Source organism: Vidua macroura (assembly GCF_024509145.1).
Source record: "Vidua macroura isolate BioBank_ID:100142 chromosome W unlocalized genomic scaffold, ASM2450914v1 whyW_random_scaffold_48, whole genome shotgun sequence".
Lineage (NCBI taxonomy): Eukaryota > Metazoa > Chordata > Aves > Passeriformes > Viduidae > Vidua > Vidua macroura.
The window spans coordinates 541740-553699 of NW_026530536.1; the positions used below are offsets into that span (position 1 = coordinate 541740).

General features: G+C 47.7%; 1 protein-coding gene across 1 annotated transcript; it reads right to left on the reverse strand.

Moving 5' to 3' along the window:
* Positions 1-675: 675 nt before the first annotated feature.
* LOC128822749 (uncharacterized) lies at positions 676-11533 on the reverse strand. The gene is given in 4 exon segments (XM_054004558.1): positions 676-801; positions 6073-6470; positions 6473-7313; positions 11153-11533. Coding segments are annotated over 4 exon segments (1746 nt in total).
* Between the last annotated feature and the right edge of the window lie 427 nt (positions 11534-11960).

Sequence of the window (11960 nt, forward strand, 5' to 3'; positions counted from 1 at the left end):
TCCTTTTAACATTTTAATTATAGGTGACACTTTCCACGGCCCAAAGGAAATCTTGGTCATTCCAGAGGTACAAACAGTGCACCCAGGACAAGAAATCTCTGTTCAGCTGTGTTGCACGGACTTACCATTTTTTCTTTCAAAGGGAACTCCTATCGCACAAGCCTTTCTACTCCCAAAGAATCAGAGGGAACAGCTTCCTCTCAATCTGACAGTAATGTGGGCACAAGTTGTGGGACCAAGTAAGCCTACCATTGAGTGCGGTCTATCCTGCAGAGGAGAAAAGTTCCACCTACCAGGGATGCTGGACACCGGTGTGGACGTGACCATCATCGCTCGCTCGGAATGGCCAGCACACTGGGGACTACAACCAGTAGCAGGAATGATTTCAGGGATCGGTGGAGCCACAGTGTCCATGAGAAGCAGGCACAACATCCTCATCTAAGGGCCTCAAGGCAAGCTGGCAACCATCCGCCCATTTGTGGTAAGAGCCCCCATCACCCTTTGGGGAAGGGATGTTCTATCCCAGTGGGGGGCCTCCCTACGTATTCCCAGTCAGGATTTCTGACTCAGGCCTCTGAGGACCGCGCACTACCAGATACACCTCGGCTCACCTGGAAATGCCAAGACCCAATCTGGACTGACCAGTGGCCCCTCTCTAAAGTAAAACTGCGCGCACTACAAGCCCTTGTGGAAGAACAGCTCGCCAAAGGTCACATCGTCGAGACCACCAGCCCTTGGAATTCTCCAGTCTTCGTACTGTAAAAACCTGGGACGGACAGGTGGTGGAGGCTCCTCCATGACCTACACAAAATCAATTAGATTGTCGAGGATATGAGTGCCCTCCAGCCTGGACTGCCTTCACCATCGATGCTGCCTTGAGACTGGACACTTGCCATCATAGACATTGAGGACTGCTTCTTCAGCATTCCACTGCACCCCCAGGACGCTCCACGGTTCGCTTTCTCCGTTCCCTCTCTTAACAGAGAGGCTCCACTCAAAATATACCATTGGTTGTATCTCCCCCAAGGACTAAAAGTCTCACCTACCGTATGTCAGTGGTACGTCGCTCACATCCTGTCTCCTGTTCGGAACCTATTTCCAGATGCAATCATCTACCACTATATGGATGATATCCTGGTCTGTGCATCAGAAAAAACCTACTTAGAAAAAGCAGTTAAAGGGACAATCAAAACCATAGAAAAAGCAGGGTTCGAGATCTGTGAGGACAAAATACAGTACACCAACCCATGGACTTATCTTGGATTCCTGATCCGAGAAAGGACCATTGTACCCCAGCAGCTTGTTATCCGAGACGATCCATCAACTGGGCACGCCCCCTGCTAGGAATTACAACAGAGGACCTTGCTCCCCTGTTCAACCTTCTTCGTGGCAACGAAGACCTAAACTCTCCACGCACGCTCACAACAGAAGCCCGAGACACCATCGCCAAGGTCCAAGAAGCCCTGTCTTCAGGCCAAGCCCATTGCTTTGAGCCCAAGCTGCCCTTCCAGTTCGTCATCCTCGGAAAAGCACCTCGGTTCTATGGACTGATCTTCCAATGGGATCTTCAACTCCGAGACTCTTTATTGATACTAGAATGCATCTTTACAAACAACCAACCTTCAAAGACAATTACCACCTTCCAGGAAATAATGGGACATTTAATAAAAAGAGCCAGAACTCGCCTCCGCTCCCTTTCTGGGTGTGAGTTCACATGCATATATTTGCCACTAACCACTGGGGATCTGGAACATTTGCTCCAGACCAATTAAAACCTCCAATTTGCCCTAGACAGCTATACAGGCCAAATTTCTATTCATATCCCAAAACACAAACTTTTTAATGCAGTTTTTAATCTGACCCCAAAATTAGTCCAAAGTAAAACACCTCTCAAAGCTCTAACAATTTTTACAGATGGCTCAGGGTCATCCCATAAATCTGTAATGACTTGGAAAGACCCTAAGACTCAAAATTGGGAGTCTGACATCCAAATAGTGGAGGGATCACCACAGATTGCAGAATTAGCAGCGGTTGTCAGAGCCTTTGAGAAATTCAAAGACGAATCCTTTAATCTGGTCACAGATTCTGCATATGTTGCAGGTATAGCTATGAGAGCAGAACACGTTCTTCTCAAAGAGGTTTCCAATCCAAAGTTATATCAATTGATTTTGGCATTAACACGCTTAATCTCTCACAGAAAGAAACCTTAACATATAATGCATGTGAGGTCGCACACAGATCTCCCAGGTTTCAGCACAGAAGGAAACAGGAAAGCAGACGCATTGGCCATGGCAATAGATACTGCTAACATTCCTGACATCTTTGCCCAGGCAAAGTTGTCACACGCATTTTACCATCAAAATGTATCTGCCCTTATTAGAATGTTCAAGCTTTCAAAAAATCAAGTAAAAGCTATTGTCGCCACATGCCCGAACTGTCAGAATTACCAGATACCCTCTATGGGGACAGGAGTCAATCCCCGAGGACTGAACAGATGCCAGCTGTGGCAGACGGACGTAACTCACTTCACACCTTTTGGAAGGTCAAAATAGGTGCATGTATCGGTCGATACGTTTTTGGGAGAAATATTTGCATCAGCTCATCCAGGAGAAACTACACAGCACGCCATAAAGCACTTCCTCCTCGCATTCGTCACCCTGGGAGTACCGAAACAAATCAAAACAGACAATGGACCTGCCTATACCTCTCGAAAATTAAGAGAGTTCTTCAGTGAATGAGGAATAGAACACAAGAGAGGTATACCAGCAAATCCCACAGGACAATCAATTGTGGAAAGGACACATCAAACCCTCAAAAGAGTCCTCAATCAGCAGCGAAGAGAGACAAAAATCATATCTCCAGTTGAGAGACTTTGCAAGGCTCTCTACGGCGTCAATTTCCTAAATGGTACAACATCAGAGCCTGACCCGCCAATACTTCGCCACTTTGCAAATACCACCCTTGCAAAGTTCACTGAGAAACCACCAGTGCTAGTGAAGGACCCAGAAACACATCAGATTTCTGGGCCTTTCCAGTTGATTACTTGGGGTAGAGGGTATGCATGTGTTCTACTACCATCTGGTCCAAGATGGTACCCAGGAAAAAACATAAAACCATACCTAGGCAATGGAAACACTACCCCCACAAACAGTGATAAGAATTCCCTGGAGCCAAATACAAGACCTCCTCAAAATCAGACAAGTTCTGCCTGGAGACGAAGACATCGCCGAATGCCCACATACAGAAGAAAAGACCATCCCATTGCGTGACAGCAGACAAAGCAGAAAGTGGAACAACATTCTGCTGTAGCAGTTAAGCCATAAGCTAGACACAGCCTGAACACAAATTGTTCTCTAAATGATATGTTATTATCCCTTTGTTTACCCTAAAAAACTCTACTGCTTTCCTTTCTTAACTTCTTAACTCTTACCAAAAACCTCTGACCTTATAGCCACTCCCTTATCCTTAGCTTACAGAAAAAAAAAAAAAAAAGGGGGGAGGGAAGGAAAGGAGGAAAGGAACAAGGGAGAAAACCCTCTCCTACCACCATAAAGATAACAAATATTGCTTATATTCCCTATCAGAAGCCCCGTCCTTGTCCAAAGATGAAAATTATCTCCCTTTCTGCTGTCCTCACTGCTGCCTGGATGCTCTTCACCGTACCGTATGCCTTCGACTGGATTAGCCCACAGCCTAGCCACAATGTTTGGGTAACCTTAGCTCATCCATGGGAAGCATTGATGTCTTCGTTTGAAAAGACAGGAGTCTGTGAAGGAAGGCAAGGGCCTCCCGTGAAATGGAAAAGGTAAACCCCCTCCCTCCAAATTACCACAATTTCAAAATAGAAAGGCTCTCAGGCAAAGATATGGGAATGGGAATAACAGTTCTTTACTAGGAACAAACTAAATTTAAAAAAAATGTAATTAGTACAAACAAAACTACTGATAGAGTCAGAAACCTGACACCCTGAGGAGTCAGGGTGTTAGTGATAGTCCAGTTAAATGGTGGCTGCTCCTCCTGCTCCTGGAGTGGCAGATGAAATGCTGCTGAAGCGATGGTCCAGTAGAAGGGTGAAGTTTTCTCTGATAGGCTGGTGATAGAGTAGATGGGCCTGGTCTTCCTCTGGGAATCCAGTGAAGAGGCTGAGCTGCTGTCTCAAGAAATGCTGATTTTATGCAGGTAGGGATGCTTGGCTCCTCCCTCTGCGTGGTGAATCTTACAATGGGATGATGCAACTTTATCAGTCATGCAGTGAGCCATTCAATGGCACATTAACAGAAGATATCTCCCCGGAGGGAGACATTGTTCTTGGAAGAGATAAGAAAACTGCCCAACAGAAGATACCTGCCCCACCTCCAACAGATGGCAAATAGAATATATGCTTATCTTACAAGCCAGGACAATTGATAACCCACTTTCCACATGTTTAGTAGGGATTCCATTCATTGCAGGTGATTGGCCCATCTCTGCACCACAGATAAGAGACCCAACATGGTAGATACTTGGGATGAGTGGACAAAATTGTTGCCCAGTGCTCCAGAGGAACCTCAAGAATTGTACCTATTGGGGTCCTCCAAGGTAACACACTGTGTCAAATTTTACTTTAGATGTCCAAAGAACAATTGGCCAGAAATTGACCAGACAAAAAACACATACAGAAAGTATATATCACCCATTAACAAAGCCTATATCTATCCAGATTGGTGCAATTACACCACTCGGGTGATCTCTGTATCCTCTCTCCACCCCAAAGTATTACCCAAGGGAACATTTTTCATCTGTGGTGACAGAGTATGGGCTGGGATCCCCTCCCGCCTCCAGGGAGGTCCCTGTAGCCTTGGAAAACTTTCCACCCTCACTCCAAATATTACCTTGTTACATAATTGGAAAAAAGAAAGCAAATTAAAACTCCACAAAAGATCCTACACGGAATTTGATGAAAATTGCAAACCAAAATTATACGATTGGAACAAACCAAAAAAGATTGCAGTCCCCCTCTTCCTACCCTGGGTAGCTGCAGCCAAAGCTCTTGGCAAAATAAATCACTTAGGGTGCTGGCTCAGCAAGCAAGCCAAAGCTACCTCTGCCGCCCTAAGTGATCTTTTAAAGGAAGAAGAAACCACAAGACATGTATCACTTCAAAATCGAGCAGCGATCGACTTCCTACTGCTAGCCCATGGACATGGCTGCAAAGACTTTGAAGGGATGTGTTGCTTCCATCTCTCTTCACGCTCAGAATCCATCCACACAAACATCCAGAAACTGAAGGAACTTGTGAAGGACTTAAAAGTAGAAAGCAACCCAGACTGGGTCAAGGACCTTTTCGGTCAGTGGGGATTAATGGGATGGGTTGCATCATTAGTTAAGGGAATTTTGTGGATTTTCATTGTAATTGTCATTGTGTTAACTATGTTCTCATGCCTTGTCCACTGTTTCGAAAGAACTACAGGACATGCATTTTTACTAAATACAGAAAGTGGAGTTGTAGCAGTCAGAGGCCCTGCAAGGCCTCCCTGGCGGTCACTAGCCTAAGATAGGAAATGCAGAGTCATGATGAGTGGAACAGAGCTGCCCCTCTTCTGCCATCAGACCCCTGTTATCTCTCTGTAAGGCTATAGGTCGTATTTTCCTCAACTCTAGCCATTGGAGAATTTCCAATCCCCCAATAGCCTACTTAAACCCTCACCTCTGTCCAGTTCAGTGGAAGAGCTGTCACTGGAACCCTTTGCAGAAGCTGCCAATAAAGACATCTCTGCAGAACTCCATACAGGTTTCTCCTGTCTCCATCCCTGCGTCTACTGAGGCATTTTGCGAGCACTGAGCTGAAATCACTGAGAGTTGAACTCACTAGAGCTGAAATCACTCCACAATTGCTCACTGAAGTTGCCTGCGGCTGGGAGCTAGCCCGAGGGCCCAGACAGGCTGCGCCTCATCAGCACAGTGCTATCTGGGACACCGACCTCGGCATCTGCCCCGGGGCCAGACGGACCCCCGGGACCCCAGCCCGCGATACACTGGCTTACCTTCTAGGGAGATTTGGCCATCAGGAATCAAGGCTCCTTCTACTGTCACCTCACCTTTTGCTGCTTCTTTTGCCTCTCTGTCTGCCAGCTCATTTCCCTCTTCCAGTTCTGAGCTCACCTTCTGATGTGCCTTAATGTGCATGATTGCTACCTTCTTGGGCAGTTGGACTGCTTCCAGCAGTTCTGTTATTTCTCGGGCATGTTTAATGTTCTTCCCTTGCGAATCTAACAGTTCTCTTTCTTTCCAGATTGCTCCATGAGCATGCACCACCCCAAATGCGTATCTTGAATATGTGTAAATATTTATTCTCTTCTCTTTTGATAACTCTAAGGCATGGGTTAGGGCAATTATTTCTGCTTTTTGCACAGAAGTACCTGCTGGTAATGGTCCTCTTTCAATTAGGTCTCTGGATGTGTCAATCACATACCCAGCATGTCATTTTCCTTGATGATGTGGCTGCTTCCATCTGTGAACCAGGTTTCTGCATCATGCAAAGGAGTATCCTTCAGATCTGGGCGGCTGGAGTAAGTGGCTTCAGTGGTTTCCAGGCAGTCGTGATGTACCGTCTGGCCTTGATTTCCACTAAGGAAAGAAGCTGGGCTCACAATGTTAGTTACCACTATCTCTACACCATCTTGCTCAACCATGATAGCTTGATATTTCAGGAACCGCTGTGGGGAAAGCCAAGGGCCTCCCTTTGTTTCCAGTACTGCAGATACTGTATGGGACACTAGCACAGTTGTTTTTTGGCCCAGGGTGAACTTGGGGGATTCTTGAATGTTCAGTACAGCGGCAGCAACCGCTCTAAGGTAACCTGGCCATCCTTTAGCTGCTGCATCCAGCTGCTTAGAGAGATAAGCAACTGCCCTTCTATGTGGGCCCAGGTCCTGTGCTAGCATCCCCAGGGCTATTCCCTGTTTCTCATGGGAGAAGAGAAAGAATGGTTTACTCACATCTGTAAGTCCTAGAGCTGGAGTTGATATAAGGGCCTTTTTCAGTTGATCAAAGGCCTTTGTGGCATCTTTTGTCTGCTGGAGGTCCCTGTTCCCGTTTGCAATGAGCAAATACAGAGGTTTCACGAGTAATCCATAATAATGAATCCATAATCTGCACCATCCCACCATTCCTAAAAAGGTCATTAGTTCTTTTATGGTCTGGGATTTTGGGGTTTGGCATATCGATTCTATGCGCTCTTTCCCCAAAGTCCGTTGTCCAGCACTGACCTCATAACCCAGGTAGATCACCTTCTGCTTCATCACCTGAGCCTTTTTCTTTGATACTCTGTACCCCTGAAGCCCCAAAAAGTTTAAAAGGCTGACTGTCCAAGCCATGCACTCTTCTTCTGTCGGGGTAGCTATTAGGATATCATCCACATGCTGCAACAGTTTCCCTTCTCCTGGTGAAGCTTCCCAGGATTCCAAATCCATTGCAAGTTGTTCTCCAAAGAGGGCGGGTGAGTGGCTTAGGTTGGAAATGGGGGTGTGTATTCTATTCCTATCTGTTAGAGGTGGGGCAGTTATCTTCTGTTAACTGGGCAGTTTTCTTTATCTCTTCCACAACCAATCCTCCCTTCCGGGGAGATAGCTTCTGTTAATGGGCTATTAAGTCTCACTGCATGACTGATAAAATTACATCATCACATTGTGAGATGCTCTGCCCAGGAGGAGGAGCCAAGCATTCCTACCTGGATATAATCTGAGATTTAGAACACCAGAGCAGCCTTTTCCCACTGGATTCCTAGAGGAGCAGCTTTCTTCTCCACTGGATTCTCAGAGGAAGACCAGGCCCATCTATACCACCACTGGACCTTCAGAGGAAGACTACACCCTTCTACAAGATCACTGCTTTAATGGAACCACACCTGTCACTCCAGGAGGACTGCATGCACCATTTAATCGGACTGCTACCAACACCCTGACCAACAGGGTGTCAGGTCGTATTCTGACTCTGTCAGTGGGGTGTTTTTTTTGTTTGTACTATTCCATTTGTATTTTTTAGTTTTCCTAGTAAAGAACTGTTATTCCTATTCCCATATCTTTGCCTTAGAGCCTTTTAATTTCAAAATTATAATAATTCGGAGGGAGGAGGCTTACATTTTCCATTTCAAGGGGGGCTCCTGCCTTCCTTAAGCAGACACCTGTCTTTTCAAACCAAGACAGCTAGTTTTTGAAACCTTGGGAAATAACTGACCATGTGAGTTTTGCTTCCGCTTTTGGGATTTTCCCATTCAAATGTAAAAATTTTCTGCCTGGCTTCATGGAGAGGGAGGCAAAAGAAGGCATCCTTCAAGTCTAAAGCAGTAAACCATGTTAGCTCTGGTGTTAAACATGTTAGCAAGGTGTACGGGTTAGCCACCATGGGGTAGAGATCTTCAGTTATCTTGTTAACAGCTGTACAATCCTGTACAACTCAGTATGACCCATCAGGTTTCCGGATAGGCAGGATAGGAGTGTTGAAATCAGATTGGCACTCCTCCAGTAACCCTAGCTGTAAGAAATTTTCAATTATCGGGCTAATTCCTTCTCTATCTTCCTTTCTCAAAGGATCCTGTTTAATTCTAACTGGTTGTTTTCCTTCCTTAAGCTTAATTTGTATTGGGGGTACATTTTTCACCCTCCCTGGTACATTGGAAGCCCATAGTCCTGGAAACACTTGGTCCAGTATCTCCTCACTAATTTCCTCTTTAACCTCAGTAGCTGTCAATATTAAACTCAACACTTCTACATATTTTTGCTCATTCACCTCCAGAGTAACCTCCCCATTTTTAAACGAAATGGTTGCCTGTAATTTCTCCAGTAAGTCTCTCCCTAGGAGTGACTCCAGAGAGTTGGGCATATATAGAAACTTATGGATGCCCCATTGTTTTCCATATTTCCAACACTGAGCAGGTGAGTTCCTTGGGCTTGTGAGTCACGAGGACCGGGGTGGGGCTTCCTCTGTTGCTGAGTGGCTGCTTGTGGGAATGCTGAGCAGGTGTGTTCCTTGTGCTTGAGAGTCACGCAGGACTGGTGTGGGGCTTCCTCCATTGCTGAGTGGCTGCTTGTGGGAATGCTGAGCAAGGTGCGTTCCTTGTGCTTGAGAGTCATGAGGACCAGGGTGGGGCTTCCTCTGTTGCTGAGTAGCGGGATGATTAAAAGAGGCCTCTAGGGAGTGCAGCGACCCGGAGCGCGACGACCAGGAGTGGGCAAACAGGAGCGTGGCACATCTCTGAGGGTGTGGCATGGCAGTTTGTTCAGGCAGGGCAAGTTGGCAGGGTTGTAGGTTTTTTTGCTAGTAAGGTTTGCTGTGTACTGTTTGTGGTGATTCTGTTGGTTGGTTGGTACTGGGGTTTCTGTTAGTAATGGTTTTTACACGATCGAAAACTGAAGTTAGTAAAAGTGTATGTAATCAAATGGAACCCTCTAAAAAGGATGCATCTGTACAGATTCATTCCTGTGCAGAGTGTTTGAGCTTATCAGTGGTTTCAGGGGGCATTGCAGAGGAAACCTGCCTGTGGTGTGAACAGGTGGATGATCTCCTTTCACTGGTGGCCAAGCTTAAAGAGGAAATTGAAAGGCTAAGGAGTGTCAGGGAAAGTGAAAGGGACATAGATTGGTGTTCAGCCCTTCCATCCTTGAGGGAGGCCCACCAAGAGTCAGAAGACTCCTATGCATCCCACTCTCAGGCAATAGAAGGACAGCTGGCAGATGAAGGGGAGTAGAAATGTGTACCTACTCAAGGAGGTAATAATAAAAATTCCTCCTGACCCCCATCCCCAGGCCAGGTGCCACTTCAGAATAGGTTTGAACCCCTGGATCTAGCACACTGTGGTAGAACATATCTATAAACAATATGAGCAGAAAGAGAGATAATAACTGTTTTCATTCCTTCTCCTAACTTTCCCAGGCTAGGCCTGGAAGAATTCTCTCTCTTTTCTCTCTGACTGAACTGAGAACATCCACAATTCCCCCTTTTTGTTTAAAGAAGGAGGCAGTGTTTGTTGCCCTCCTGCAGGACCCCCTGCAGGAAGAAGAACAAACACAGCTCAAGAGGTTTATCAACTGTCAATCAAAACCTCAATCGGATATTGGCTCAGAACGGTCGAAGAGATTCCAAACTTATAAATTCTAAGAAATCAGTTACCAACTCTAGTATAGTAGCAACCCATTGTCAGTCTGCCAAAGGACTGGCAGTCCAACTTGTCAAAACCCATTTCCCAGTGTGAGCAGATGCCCACATGACAGAAAAGAAGGTATTAACAAGCATGCACACATACCCAAATCAGACAAATTTGAAATTTGGCAAGATGAGTAACATCTGTTTGCCACAGCTGCAAAGCCCTTAGGCCTCTGGGATTTATCCCAGCCAGTAAGGTGCAGCAGGTCAAGCCTTGGTTGGCATTAATCAAATTGCTTTTTGCAAGGTGTGTGCACTTGATAGAAGAGTCATGCAAGGCTTTTGGCCCATGCAGTCATGTCCTCAATGAACCACTTGAGTGACATATGAAATGCCATGAAATCTCTGAAATGCCATGGCCACAGCCCTTAACTCAATCATTTGGGCCGAGGCTGTTGTGGCTTTCCAGTACTTTGAGCTGTCAGTGAAGACGCAGCTCTTTCCACGTTTTTCTTTTTTTTTTTTTCCAAAAGACCCAGCAGCACTGGTGGGCTTAAGGACCCTGTGGTGCTGGGCAAGGCGGAGGACCCGGCCCAGGCGGCCGGGCCAAGCGCCCCAGACCCGGTTGGGGGGGCGGGGAGCCCAGCCCCTCTGCCGAGCCAAGAGCCACTCGGCTCAGTCCCTCCCCCCAGCTTCTCATTGGTATCACTTGGGGCCCCTGGATCTGGGGTCCCTGGGACACCCCATGGCCACCCCCAGATAGGCGGCCCATTCCAACCTTATTTTTCCGTGCCTGCCCCCACCAGGCTGCCAGAGTCTCAACAGTTCCTCTGGCTTTTCGCCTTCCCCCTGCCCCACCCAGCCATGGATCAAGCCACAACCTCTCGGGATCCTGCTCCACCCACTGTGCGAACAGGAGCAGGACGCGAGGGGCGCGGGCAGGGGAAGTTTTCCTGGGAATATAAAATTCCACACCTGCCCAGTACAAGAGGCTGCTCCTCGCTCCCAGTGTGTCTGCCCTCCCCCACGATACAATCGATTGTTGCCCAGCTCCCTGATCTGCGGCCCCATCTCCCTCCTCCTTGGGCACGGGACCTGCAGCAGCGATGCTGCTGTGGACCAAGACGGTGCTCCCTCTCAGTGCCCCCGCCTCTGCCTCAGAGGGACACAGATGGGGGCAGTCTGGGGGAAGCAGAGGTGGGGGTGGGCTGGGTGCATGCTCTGAAACAAGCGGGCTGGATGTGTTGTTCAGCGTGGGGCTGTTGGCTGCTGCCGGCAGCAGATCGCAGAGCGGAGCCACTGCTGATGAGCCGGCTTCAGGCGGCGGAGGTGGATTCGGAGGCGCGGGAGGGGCGACTGGCTCCGGCGTGGTGGCAGGCAGCTGTGCGGCTTGCAGGTGCTGTCCCTCCCCCATGGCGTGGTTCTCGGCCATTGAAAGCAATGCAGGCGGCTGTGTGGGGGTGCTGATTGGTGCCAGTGTCGTGGTCATCAGCTCGGTGGGAGGAGCCAGAGGCGCGGTGGCGGCCAGCAGCACACAGAGCGGGCTGGCCGGCAGGGGGGGCACAGTCTTGCAAAGAAGCACTGCGGCAGCTTCTCTCGGGAGTGGCTCTGGTGGACGCGACGGCAGCCATGGCAAATCTGTCGGTCCTGTGGTGGGCGGTGGTGGCGGCCGAAACACTGTGGTAGTCTGTTATTTTACAGTTTGTTCTTCTGTAGTATGTTTTGATATTCCTTGTTATAAGTTTGTAGTGGTTCAGTCTATGTACCCCATTTGGCTTCCCTAATGGTTCAGTCCTGAGTTGTTTACCACAGTTTTCCCCGCCAAAATGTATGTCAATCCA